At 37.1% G+C, this 14,685-nt stretch overlaps 1 protein-coding gene across 3 annotated transcripts in view; it reads left to right on the top strand.

Moving 5' to 3' along the window:
- Nucleotides 1-13,646, top strand: part of TMPRSS11A (transmembrane serine protease 11A) — a 57,509-nt gene extending 43,863 nt beyond the window's left edge. For all 3 annotated transcript variants that reach the window (XM_040238302.1, XM_040238301.1, XM_040238300.1), the window contains 3 exons: nucleotides 5,172-5,431; nucleotides 9,566-9,708; nucleotides 11,542-13,646. In XM_040238302.1, coding sequence (XP_040094236.1) covers nucleotides 5,172-5,431; nucleotides 9,566-9,708; nucleotides 11,542-11,703 — 565 coding nt within the window. In that variant the 3' untranslated portion in view covers nucleotides 11,704-13,646. The remainder of the gene's footprint in view (nucleotides 1-5,171; nucleotides 5,432-9,565; nucleotides 9,709-11,541) is intronic.
- Nucleotides 13,647-14,685: the final 1,039 nt, after the last annotated feature.

Genomic DNA, 14,685 nt, shown 5'->3' with positions numbered 1-14,685 from the left:
ATTACACATCAAATATACTTCAATCTTTTTTTTAAAATAATTAGGTTGATAAACAAATATCTATATGCATAGCATCTGTATCTTTGCCTGTTCCTCTTCAATGATGTTATTAATAGTTCACTTAATTAGTTAAGGAACATTAGTCAGTTCAGTTCAGACGCTCAGTCATATCTGACTCTTTGAGACCCCATGGGCTATAGCATTCCAGGCTTTCCTGTCCATCACCAACTTCTGGAGCTTGCTCAAACTCATGTCCATCAAGTTGGTGATGCCATCCAACCATCTCATCCTCTGTCATTCCCTTCTCCTCCTTCAATCTTTCCCAGCATCACACAAGATCTTTTCTAAGGAGTCAGTTCTTTGCATCAGGTGGCCAAAGTATTGGAGCTTCAGCTTCAGTATCAGTCCTTCCAATCAATCTTCAGGACTGATTTCCTTTAGGATTGACTGGTTGGATCTCCTTGCAGTCCAAGGGACTCTCAAGAGTCTTCTCCAACACCACAGTTAAAAAGCACCAAGTCTTAGGCGCTCAGCTTTCTTTATGGTCCAACTCTCACACCCATACTTGACCACTGGAAACACCATAGCTTTGACTAGATGGACCTTTGTTGCTCTCTAGGTTGGTCATGGTTTCTCTTCCAAGGAGCAAGTGTCTTCTAAATTCATGGCTGCATTCACCATCTGCAGTGATTTTGGAACCCAAGAAAATAAAGTCTCTCACTGTTTCCACTGTTTCTCCATCTATTTGCCATGAAGTGATGGGACCGGATGCCATGATCTTAGTTTTCTGAATGTTGAGGGTTTTTTTTTTTTTTAATTTTTTTAAATTTTACTTTATTTTATGTTACAATACTGTATTGGTTTTGCCATACATAAACATGAATCTGCCACAGGTGTACATGCGTTCCCCATCCTGAACCCCCCTCCCACCTCCCTCCCCATACCATCTCTCTGGGTCATCCCAGTGCACCAGCCCCAAGCATCCTGTATCCTGTATCGAACCTAGACTGGCGATTCGTTTCTTACATGACATTATACATATTTCAATGCCATTTCCCAAATCATCCCACCCTCTCCCTCTCCCACAGAGTCCAAAAGTCTATTCTATACATCTGTGTCTCTTTTGCTGTCTCGCATCCAAGGTTATCATTACCATCTTTCTGAATTCCATATATATGTGTTAATATACTGTATTGGTGTTTTCTTTCTGGCTTACTTCACCCTGTATAATAGGTTCCAGTTTCATTCACCTCATTAGAACTGATTCAAATGTATTCTTTTTAATGGCTGAGTAATACTCCATTGTGTATATGTACCACAGCTTTCTTATCCATTCATCTGCTGATGGACATCTAGGTTGCTTCCATGTCCTGGCTATTATAAACAGTGCTGCGATGAACATTGGGGTACACGTGTCTCTTTCAATTCTGGTTTCCTTGGTGTGTATGCCCAGCAGTGGGATTGCTGGGTCATAAGGCAGTTCTATTTCCAGTTTTTTAAGGAATCTCCACACTATTCTCCATAGTGGCTGTACTAGTTTACATTCCCACCAACTGTGTAAGAGGGTTCCCTTTTCTCCACACCCTCTCCAGCATTTATTGCTTGTAGACTTTTGGATCACAGCCATTCTGACTGGTGTGAAATCGTACCTCATTGTGGTCTTGATTTGCATTTCTCTGATAATGAGTGATGTTGAGCATCTTTTCATGTGTTTGTTAGCCATCTGTATGTCTTCTTTGAAGAAATGTCTATTTAGTTCTTTGGCCCATTTTTTGATTGGGCTGTTTATTTTTCTGGAATTGAGTGCATGAGTTGCTTATATATTTTTGAGATTAGTTGTTTGCCAGTTGTTTCATTTGCTATTATTTTCTCCCATTCCAGAGGCTGTCTTTTCACCTTGCTTAGGGTTTCCTTTGTTGTGCAGAAGCTTTTAATTTTAATTAGATCCCATTTGCTTATTTTTGCTTTTATTTCCAGTATTCTGAGAGGTGGATAATAGAGGATCCTGCTGTGATTTATGTCGGAGAATGTTTTGCCTATGTTCTCCTCTAGGAGTTTTATAGTTTCTGCTCTTACATTTAGATCTTTAATCCATTTGGAGTTTATTTTTTTGTATGGTGTTAGAAAGTGCAGAGAAAGCCTTTGACAAAATTCAACATCCATTTATGATTAAAAAAAAAAAAAAAAAACTCTCCAGAAAGCAGGAATAGAAGGAACATATCTCAACATAATAAAAGCTATATATGACAAACCCACAGCAAACATTATCCTCAATGGTGAAAAATGAAAGCATTTCCCCTAAAGTCAGGAAAAAGACAAGGGTGCCCACTTTCACCACTACTATTCAACATAGTTCTGGAAGTTTTGGCCACAGCAATCAGAGCAGGAAAAGGAATAAAAGAAATCCAAATTGGAAAAGAAGAAGTAAAACTCTCACTGTTTGCAGATGACATGTTCTTCTACATAGAAAACCCTAAAGACTCCACCAGAAAATTACTAGAGCTAATCAATGAATATAGTAAAGTTGCAGGATATAAAATCAACACACAGAAATCCCTTGCATTCCTATACACTAATAATGAGAAAATAGAAAGAGAAATTAAGGAAACAATTCCATTCACCATTGCAACGAAAAGAATAAAATACCTAGGAATATATCTACCTAAAGAAACTAAAGACCTATATATAGAAAACTATAAAACACTGGCGAAAGAAATCAAAGAGGACACTAATAGATGGAGAAATATACCATGTTCATGGATCAGAAGAATCAATATAGTAAAAATGAGTATACTACCCAAAACAATCTACAGATTCAATGCAATCCCTATCAAGCTACCAGCGGTATTTTTCACAGAGCTAGAACAAATAATTTCACAATTTGTATGGAAATACAAAAAACCTCGAATAGCCAAAGCAATCTTGAGAAAGAAGAATGGAACTGGAGGAATCAACCTGCCTGACTTCAGGCTCTACTACAAAGCCACAGTCATCAAGACAGTATGATACTGGCACAAAGACAGAAATATAAATCAATGGAACAAAATAGAAAGGCCAGAGATAAATCCACACACCTATGGACACCTTATCTTTGACAAAGGAGGCAAGAATATACAATGGATTAAAGACAATCTCTTTAACAAGTGGTGCTGGGAAAACTGGTCAACCACTTGTAAAAGAATGAAACTAGAACACTTTCTAACACCATACACAAAAATGAATGTTGAGTTTTAAGCCAGCTTTTTCACTCTCCTCTTTCACTTTCATAAAGAGGCTCTTTAGTTCTTCTTCACTTTCTGCCATAAAGGTGGTGTCATGTGCATATCTGAGGTTATTGATATTTCTCCCAGAAATCTTGATTACAGTTTGTGCTTCATCCAGCCTGGCATTTCACATGATGCACTCTGCATATAACTTAAATAAGCAGGGTGAAAATATACAGCCTTGACGTATTCCTTTTCCAGTTTGGAACCAGTGTGTTGTTCCCTGTCCGGTTCTAACTGTTGCTTCTTAACCTGCACACAGATTTCTCAGGAGGCAGGCAAGGAGGCAGTTAGTTGCCAAGGAACTTTAATCTTATTATTAATAATATATTTCACTGGGAGATGGTATCCAATAAAGAACAGAGAGAAACAAACAGACATGTGATACTAGGCATATAATTTAAAACATCTAGGCTCTATTTTCCTTAAGTATAAAACAAAGGCTTTACTAGATGACCTTTCATTACTAGATGATCTTTCCAATCCCTACATATGCCATGATCCACCAGCTGCTCATGCCCACAAGCTAGAAGTCACTCACAATCAACTCTCATAGGACCTCTGACAGCTTTACCTAACCCACTCTTACCTTCTAACAATCTAGTCTCTGGAAAGAACCAATGTTATTTTTTAATGTAAATGAGAGTACATTACTCTGTTAAAATCATCCAGTGAATTCCCATATTATTTGAATAAAATCTAAGCACTTTATTCAAGACCTACTTGTTGTCGTTCAGTTGCTATGTTCTACTCTTTGCAACCCCATAGACTGCAGCATGCCAGGCTTCCCTGTCCTTAGCTATCTCCCAAAGTTTACTCAAACTCATGTCCATTGAGTCAGTGATGCCGTACAACCATCTCACCCTCTGTTTCCCCCTTTTCTCCCTGCCCTCAATCTTTTCCAGCATCACAGTCTTTTCCAGTGAGTCATCTGTTCACATCAGGTGGCCAATGTCTTGGAGCTTCAGCATCAGTCCTTCCAATGAATATTCAGGGTTGATTTCATTTAGTATTGACTGGTTTGATCTTCTTGCAATCCAGGAGGCTCTCAAGAGTCTTCCCCAGCACCACAATGTTAAAGCATCAATTCTTCTACACTCAACCTTCTTTATGGTCCAACTCTCACATCCATACATGACTATTGGAAAAACCATAGCTTTGATTATCTGGACCTTTGTTGGCAAAGTGATGTCTCTGCTTTTTAATATGCTATCTATGGTCATCATAGCTTTTCTTCCAAGGATCAAGCATCTTTTGATTGACCTACAAAACACTCTAAAATCTGGCCCCTGCTACCTTGCCAAACCTCATTTCCCACCATTCTTCCTTTGTGTCCTGAACTGCCGCCAATCTGTTCTTGGGATATTTGCCTGAAAAGTTATCATCCCATCTTCCCATAGCTGACTGCTCATCAACCATGTCTCAACCCAAGTGCCATGTTCTCAAAAGTGACTTATCTAACTACCCCCTTGTAACCTAGTCCACTGCCCTATTTATAGTCCTTATCACTGCTGTAAGTTATTGATCTATTCATTCGTTTTGCTTTTCTCTTTCCCTGGAATCAAAGGTACCCACCAGCAGGGGCTTTTCTGACATGTTCACCACTTTATTCCTGGCACTTCAAATAAGGTTCAACACGTAGATGATCAATAAATATTTACTGAAGAAATGAATGAACAACATTTTATAGGCTTCACAGTTCTAAAATTCAATAATTCTGTACTGGATTCCAGCTCAAAGATACTTTTTGTATATATTTTATCTTTCAAATAGTAGCAGTAGACTATATGGTTAAAGAAAGCTATCATTGAATCCAAGTGTATTAGGGTTGAATTTTCTGTTTTATTAGCCTACATGCAATTATTGTAATGCAGTTCATATATTCTGTTAATATCTAAACTTTTCCAGTAAAGCAAACCGTCATCAGTGGACTGTTAGCTTTGGAACAAAAATCAACCCGCCATTAATGAAAAGAAACATCAAAAGAATTATTGTCCATGAGAGGTACCGCTCCCCAGCAAGAGAGTACGACATTGCTGTTGTGCAGTTCTCTCCCAGAGTCACCTTTACTGATGACATCCGTCGAATTTGTTTGCCAGAAGCCTCTGCGTCCTTCCAACCAAATTCAACTGTCTATATCACAGGATTTGGAGCACTTTTTTATGGTGGTGGGTATCTTAAAACGAATCACGGAGCTCTAAACTCTATTTATGGCAGTATTATTTAATGTCCATCAGTAATATCCTGTCAGACTTTTCCACACAGTTTGGATTAGGGCTCTTGTTCTGCAAGTGACAGAAACTCAACGCAAATTAACTAAAGTAAAAAATAATAATAATATGGCAAATTTGGCCCTTGTAATTTGGAATTAAGAGGTGAGATGAGTCTGACTTCAGATACATGTGGATTCAGGAGTTTGTGTGATGTCATCAGGCTCAGAATCTGAGTTTTTCCTCAGGTTGGTTCCATTTCCCCAGGTCACCTTCATTACAAGGGATTCTAGCGCCACATAGTGGTAAGGGTGGCCAACAGCAGCTCAGCGTGTACATCTTCGCCTAGCTGATGCCAGGGAAGAACACGTGTCTCTCTCTTTGCCAGAATCTATGTTAATCCCTGAAAAGGTCTCTTATGGCCCAGGTTGTGTATAAGGGTACCAGACTGACTGGTTAAATCAATTCTCACTCTTAAGCCTACAGAAAGAAAAGTAGATATGTGGTTGGCTTCCTGGTCAGAATCACACGTAATGAGGGAAAGAGCTCCAACAAGAAAGGCTTCATGGAAGATATAAAGGGAAAGAAGGTTCCCTCAGAAACACTAAAGTCTATCTCTATGTCCCATTGCCTATGCAAAGCCAGATATACACTAGATATGCTAAAATACTCATGCCCGCCTTCACTCTGACTCCTTCACTTTGAGCCTCACCTCTGTGAGCCTCCTCTTTTTTACCTCCCCTTCCCTTTAGTTTGCTCCATCACTTAGTTTCACTTTTCTCAGTCACCTCAAAAATGTTTCCTTCGCTCAGCTATAATCTCCAATTGCAGCAAAATCTGCATCAAAGCTAAAGAGGCTAATTAAGAGTGATTAGGGGTAAGAATACTGTATAGAGACAAATCATCTCTGATAATAAAGTTTCCACTGACCTCTCTAAAATGATTTAACTTGATATACTAACAATCTCCTAAGAAACAAAATTGGCTTCATGTTTTAAGGTTTTCAAAACAGACTCAGACACACTCTGGATTCTAAAATCTGGTGCAGGTGCATACATATAACAGCGACAGGGTTTCTTTGACTCTAGGCTTGAGAAGATAAGAAAGGACTTTTTGAGAAAGACAACATTCATTCACAGAGCTCTATACAATGTATTGATATACAATAAACTCTAAAGAATAAATCATTAATTCTCATTCTTCACTAAGGAACCAGGAATACCTTTCACTAATGTGGTTGATGATGGGCTTGATGGTCTTTAGATTTTTCTCCAGATGTTCCATGCAGTTTCTTTAAGGTTATATTTCCAATCACAGAAATTATTACCCATAGCTTAATAAGCCCAGGGAGCTGTAAGCCTGACAACAATGTCTTCTCTCTCTCTAATGGATCTTCTCCTAAGCTAGAGTTGCATTCTTCATTTAATGAGAGGAGCATCTCAGATTCCCTTTGCCTTGATGGAAAGAAATCATTTCTGACCTGGAGTCTAAGGTTGGCATAGAAATATATGTGCCATAATAGTTTTTGAATAGCAATAGAATCTAATTTATGTAGAACCCTATAATTAGCAACAGGATACCTACTTTTTTAAAGCACCAATGGAACATTAGCCAAGATAGACTATATCGAGGTCTATAAAACAAGTCTCTGACAAACTTAAAAGAATGGAAATCATATATAGTACGCTCTCTGATGATAATGCAATCAAACTAAAAACCAGTAACAGATTGACAATAGGAAAATCTCTAAATGCTTAAAAATTAAACAACACACTTCTAAATAATCCGTAGATAAAAGAGGAAATCTTGAAGATAATTATAAGTATTAATAGAATGAAATGAATGCAGGATGCAGCTAAAACAGTACAGAGACAGGGAAACATAGCAAAATGCATGTATTATAAAATAAGAAAGTTCTCCTTTTAAGACACTAGAAAAGAAGAGAAAATAAACCTAAATTAAACACGAAAAGGAAATAATATAAGTAATAGTGGCAATGAATATAATCAAAATGAAAAAGTGGAGAAAATTGAAATTTCTGATTCCTTGAAAAAAGAGCAATACTTTCTGGGAAATGTCATTAAGCATTCTCATAACAGTTGAGAAATAGTTGAGGGATGTACAGGATTTGTAGGCTAAACTTTTTATAACTCCTTGACAATGAGTTTTATTTAAAAGTTATAAATTTATACTGTTACCTACAATATGTGTTTCATCTTACCTTTCCCAGCACTGGGCATGAATTATTTTTAATTGATAATGTAGTAGCCAAAAAAAATTACTCTAGGTGTACTCAAAGAACAGAATATCTTGAGCATTTTTAAACATTTTAGCAAATACCTGTCCTGAAAATTCCTGAATTGACCTTCTACAGAAATTAGTGTCCATTATTAGTTTCTATTGCTGTGTAACAAATTGCCACAAATTTAACAACTTGAAAGAAAATGCATTTATTATTTCACAGTTCCTATGGGTCAGAAATTCAGACATAGCATAGCTGGCATCTCCTCTCAACGTCTCACAAATTAGCAATCAAAGTATTGGCTGGGGTAAAGGTCTCATCTATGACTCTTTTCCAAGCTCACTGGTTGCTGGTGGAATTTAGTTTCTTGCACCTACAGAGTTTATGGCAGCTTGCTTCTCCAACACCATTGGGAAAAAGTCTCTGAACTCAGGGAAAGCCTAGTTCAGTTCATTTCAGTCTCTCCGTCATGTCCAACTTTTTATGACCCATTGGACTGCAGAACTCCAGGCTTCCCTAACCATCACCAACTCCCGGAGCTTGCTCAAACTCAGGTCCATTGAGTTCGTGATGCCATCCAACCATCTCATCCACTGTCATCCCGTTCTCCTCCTGCCTTCAATCTTTCTCAGCATCAGGGCCTTTTCCAGTGAGTCAGTTCTTCACATCAGGTGGCCCAAGTATTGGAGCTTCAGCAGAAGGCCTAAACCCCTTTCAAAAAGGCTTATCTGATTAGGTCAGGCCCACCTTGAATAATTTCCCTTTTGATGAACTCAATGTCAAGCTGACTACATCTTAATTAATCTTCAATATTCCCTCACCTGTGTTCCAGAATATAACCTAATCATGAGAATGACATCCATAATATTCACAGATCCCACTTAGACCTAGGGGAAAAGACATCACATAGGAATCTTGGGGATCATAGTAGAATTTTGTCTACTGCAGGGTCAGTTTCCCGACCAGCATGTGGCTGATACAAAGAATCCCTGAATACTTGTGATAGTATTGGTTTATATCATAAATAGTCGTCTTCTGCGTTAGCATTGGTTTCTATAACTCAGGCTCTAGTTTATGACCTGGGGTTCCAAAATTATAATACATAATGAAATCATTGCCTTTACATGTTATTATGTGTGTGAGAGTTCCCCATAAAATATAAAGGATAAAATAAAGATATATAGTTATTTTATCAAGCCAAAACTGTCTAGGCCTAGAAAGTTTCTGGGAACAATCTACAATAAAAACTTATTTTAAAAAATAAATACCTTCCTAAATATACAAACTGATTGTTTTTAAGTAAACGTACAAAGGTTTTCCAGAAAAAAGAAACAAAATGTTTTCTTTGCTAGTATAGGTATTTTAAAATGAGATAAGGACAGTTTTCATTTACATTTGCCAGAGAATAAATAGAACTTATTTCCTTAGGAATTGTTTACATTACCTTCATCTTGTTTGACAATTTTTGTTGTTGTTCAGTCACTCTGTCATGTCCAACTCTTTGTGAACCCATGGGCTGCAACGTGCCAGGCTTCCCTGTCTTTCACCATCTCCCAGAGCTTGTTCAAACTCTTGACCATTGAGTCGGTGATGCCATTCAACCATCTCATCCTCTGTCATCCCCTTCTCCTCTGGCCTTCTATCTTTCCCAGCATCAGGGTCCTTTCTAATGAGTCTAATCAGGTGGCCAAAGTATTGGAGCTTCAGCTTCTGCATCAGTCCTTCCAGTGAATATTCAGGATTGATTTCCTTTAGGATTGACAACTTTAGTTTGAAATAAAAAGGTCTGCACTTCATTCTAGCTAAGAATACTGGTTGTAAACACTAAAATTACTTTGCTTTTCCTTAAGGGGAGTCCCAAAATGATCTTCGAGAAGCCAGACTGAAAATCATAAGTGATGATGTGTGCAAGCAGCCACATGTGTATGGCAGTGATATAAAATTTGGAATGATGTGTGCTGGATATCTGGAAGGAATATATGATGCCTGCAGGGTAGGTGGAGAGAGATTATTTTGATGTCATTAACTCAAAAATATTTTATCTGGCTCAAAAATATTCTATGCTCTTTATATTAGTAAAATACAGAGATATGTCCATGCAAAAATTTATAAATACTAATTTCAAACACAAACATTTTAATGTTTTATTAAGCAAAACAAAATAACCAAAAAGCTTCCTTGATGTTATCAAACTAACCAATAAAATTTAATTTTAATACCAGAAATCCAGAGTTTCATAAAACAGAGTCTCTTTCCTTAAAGAGCTAACATCTAAAAAGGAAATAATCATGAACAATAAACTATGATGTAATGTTATATAATGGAGAACAATTTTTTATTTAAAGTATAGTTGATTTACAATACAATGTTAGTTTCAGATGTGGAGAATAAACATTTTTAGCTTGAAGGGAACATGTTTGGAACAAATATGAGATAATACTTCAATGAGACCTGAAGGATAAAAAACATTTAGCCAGTTATAAAATAAGCAGAGAATATTATAGAAAAGAGATAAAGCATAGCCATATTATGAAAGTGTGAAATTACAATTCATATTTGAGGCAACTGCAAGTAATTTGTTGGGTCTCAGCCTAAGGAGGATGAGAAGTGAGAAGCAGTAAACGGTGAGGTGGACTAGGTCAAGTTGTATCTAGTCCCCTTTCCAGGGCCCTCCTCTTGTCCAGCATCTGTCCTGCATGTATATTTTGGGACAAATGCATTTGTAACGTGTTTCATCCTGTAGGCACTTGCTTTATAAGTGTTTACAAGAACATGTGGGGTTCTTGAAAACTCCAAGGAGGTGATTCCATATGGTGAAATGATGGGAACTGTATTGTCATCAGGCGGCAGAAAACCCTGCCCAGAGTCCTACAGATTACACAGCATAGACAGCCTCTGTCAGAAAACCAGCAGGGAGTTGTGCAGCACATGGGCTGGGCTAGAGCAGAATCTGGTACACATCTAGCCCCAGTCGCCAAGAGTGTGGAGAGAGGCAGCTAGCATTCAGGGATTCCATAGAGAGGTTCATGCTATGACAGACAAGTGAAAGGCAGTGACTGGAACACAGAGGACATGGGAATCTAGGCGAATGGTGCGATTAGTGGTAAGTCTCTGGATAGAGTGGTGGTCATAAAATAGAGAGCTTTCACTGCATTGGAGAGAACAGGTATTCCTGCCTTGTGACTGTGCAGTGCATAATAAGGCAGCTCTAGGCAGTTCTAGTCATAAAAAGTTGGGGAAATCATCAAGGAAGGGACTCAGGCACAATGGAAGAAGGAATACAAGGATGGCTACTAGGGTTCATGGGGTGGGGTTTAGTTTATCTGATAAAATGAAGCCCAGGCACCCTACTTGGAGTAGAAAAAAAAATCACAGCTTGACTTTCTGTGTTGTATACTTGAAATCTGCTAAGAGTAGACCTTAAGCATTCTCACCACACACACACACACACACACACACACACACACACACAGGCACACATGCACACATACACGCCAAGTAACTATGTGAGGTGATGGATGTGTTAATTAACCTGATCATGGTAATCATTTCTCAAAGTATAAATGTCAAATTATCACAATGTACACTTTAAATATATATGATTTTATTCATGAATTATACATCTATAAAACTGAAAAATAATTTTTAAATGTGGAAATTGAACTTTAAGGATTTTATAATTACTGAAACCCATGTTTCAATGAATTATCCTACAATTGGTTGTCTATAAATATACTTTCTAATAATAAAATATGTGGTTCATCAAAATATCTTAAGTAATGAGTTTCATATTTAATTCATCTTCTTTCTCTTTTTTTCTTTTCAGGGTGATTCTGGGGGACCTTTAGTTGGAAAGGACCTTAAAGATACCTGGTATCTCATTGGAATTGTGAGCTGGGGAGATAACTGTGGTCAAAGGAACAAACCTGGAGTCTACACAAAAGTGACTTATTACCGAAACTGGATTACTTCAAAAACAGGCCTCTAATTAACTATACAACTTAAACACTGAGAGCTGTATGTAGGCCATACATGCATGACAATTCGTATATTCTGTGGTTGTAGTACAATGAAGTGAGATTAAATGACATGATTTGTTTCCAAATCACTTTAATCAACCAAAAAACCCATGGCCAATTTGTAAAGGATTTAAATTTATAAGGTAGTGAGCCAGTTTAGCCTGGTTTGAAAAATACAATAGAGATACTGAGCTTTTTAAGTCAGTGAGCTAAAGTATAGAAGAGAAGCAATGCAAATTTTTGAGGATAATCCACAACATTTTTAGGATGTCTTTGTAAGGGATGTCTTCTTAAACAAGAAACGAGATTTTACATATTTTTTAGTTATAAATCCATTGGAAGGATTTTAATTTTTTAAAAAGTTATATATAAGAAACAAAGTATGGTGATAAATTAAGCCAGAGATCTTCTGACCTTTGTCTGCTATGAAATCTCCCTAATTTTTCAGTGATAAAGATAACAAACACACACACATACCCCCACACACATGTGCACATACAGAATATCCCTATCTTCAGATATTCCCAGAAAAGCATGATTGATAAATATAGACAGTAATTAGCTAGTCAAAACGTATTTTTGTTTCAAATATTTGAGGGAATGTGATAGTAACTTCATGAGCCGTCCCAAAACAATGGGAAACATTTTATAGGTGGATTTACATGCTTTGACTACCAGGGGGAAGCTTTGTAAATTATTGTTAAGGTTAAATGCCTCGAAAAAAATGAGAATTTGTTAATATGTTGAATAATTAATGAGCATTATCTTTCCACATGGGATTCTCTGGTAGCTCAACTGGTAAAGAATCTTCTTGCAATGCAGGAGACCCTGTTTCAATTCTTGGGTCGGGAAGATCCGCTGGAGAAGGGACAGGCTATTCACTCCAGTATAAAAGTTTATTCCTTTGTATTACTGTAGCCAATTGTCTCCTAAGGCTTGTGGCAATAGCCTATTGTAACCATGAAATACCAAGTCTTTTTTTCTAATTTAATAAATGCAGATTGTGATGACCTGCCATACAGAAGATATAAACAAAGTTCTTTGAAATAGCAAATGAACCCATAAATAAAGTGTCTCATGAAGATATTAGGAGAGTCATGCTCATGTATTCCATAATATTAATACAATTAGATGATGATTTTATAGAAACTGTTACTCTGTGTGACGATACTGGTTAGACATCAGGGTTATGCATCATTTACTCATGTAACCTAAATATAAACCAAGCCATTAGAAAATTGAGCTATTTTATAATTCTCCTCATGTGCTATTGATAAGGCATAAAAATAATCCTAAAATAATCCAAAGGAGATTTAAAATTTATTCACCATAAAAATTAATCCATAAATTAAACTCATAGAATTTGAAGCGTAGAAAACACTACAAGTCCTGTAGGCCAGTACACTTAGAGTTCAGAGAACTGAAGCCAGGAAAACTAAATGACTTAGTGAAGCTGTAGGTAATTTGTATCCCCAGTGGGCCTAGGGCTCAGGGCCTACAACCCATCAATTTCACATATCCTTTTGTTACAAACTATTTTTATGATCATCTATATTATTGAATCATCAGCTGTATAAAAATTTCAGTGAGTTCTACTGAATCTGTTTTAAATTAAGAAACTCAAGAATTTTAAATGATGTGATTCATTTAGGCAGCTGGCTGCCAATTCTCAGAACTCACTTCAGGATAAAGTTGCTTCTTCATACATAAAGATATACATAGGCACATAAATTATTCAATATTATGATAGTAAGATACAATTCCAATATCTAGAGATTCAGGAAACGATCTTAGAGTTATAACTTTGTGTTTCTAAATAGTGTTGTGAAACATTTAATCCTGGATCACATATAAGCAAATATTGGTGTATCATTTAAAATCTAATAATAAAGTTGGTGATCAGAGCATTCTACAAATAATATCATTGAATCTGTGTTAGGCCAATTGAATAAATCTTTCTTTCAACTTTGTTTAAAAATTACATTTCTTTTAATTAAATAGTTTGGATCACTCAAACTAGTTTGGGACCTAACAGAAGCAGAAGATATTAAGAAGAGGTGGCAAGAATACACAGAAGAACTGTACAAAAAAGATATTCATGACCAAGATAATCACAAGGTGTCATCACCAACCTAGAGCCAGACATTCTGGAATGCGAAGTCAAGTGGGCCTGAGGAAGCATCACTACGAACAAAGCTAGTGGAGGTGATGGAATTCCAGTTGAGCTGTTTCAAATCCTAAAAGATGATGCTGTGAAAGTGCTGCACTCAATATGCCAGCAAAAAATTGGGAAAACTCAGCAGTGGCCACAGGACTGGAAAAGGTCAGTTTTCATTCCAATCCCAAAGAAAGGCAATACCAAAGAATGCTCAAACTACTGCACAATTGCACTCATCTCACACACTAGCAAAGTCATGCTCAAAATTCCACAAGCCAGGCTTCAACAGTAGGTGAACCATGAACTTCCAGATGTTCAAGCTAGATTAGAAAAGGCAGAGAAACCAGAGATCAAATTGCCAACATCCGTTGGATCATCAAAAAAGCAAGAGAGTTCCAGAATAACATCTACTTCTGATTTATTGACTATGCCAAAGCCTTTGACTGTGTGGATCACAGCAAACTGGAATTCTGACAGAGATGGCAATACCAGACCACCTGACCTTCCTCCTGAGAAATCTGTATGCAAGTCAAGAAGCAACAGTAGAACTGGACATGGAACAACAGACTGGTTCCAAATTGGGAAAGGAGTACATCAAGGCTGTATATTGTCACCTTGTTTGTTTAACTTGTATACAGAGTACATCACGTGAAATGCCAGGCTGGATGAAGCACAAGCTGAAATCAAGATTGCCAGGAGAAATATCAATAACCTCAGATATGCAGATGACACCACCCTTACAGAAGAAAACGAAGAAGAACTAAAAAGCCTCTTGATGAAAATGAAACAGGAG

Source organism: Oryx dammah, unplaced genomic scaffold, assembly GCF_014754425.2.
Source record: "Oryx dammah isolate SB20612 unplaced genomic scaffold, SCBI_Odam_1.1 HiC_scaffold_3, whole genome shotgun sequence".
NCBI lineage: Eukaryota > Metazoa > Chordata > Mammalia > Artiodactyla > Bovidae > Oryx > Oryx dammah.
This window is presented reverse-complemented; position numbering and strand designations above follow the sequence as displayed.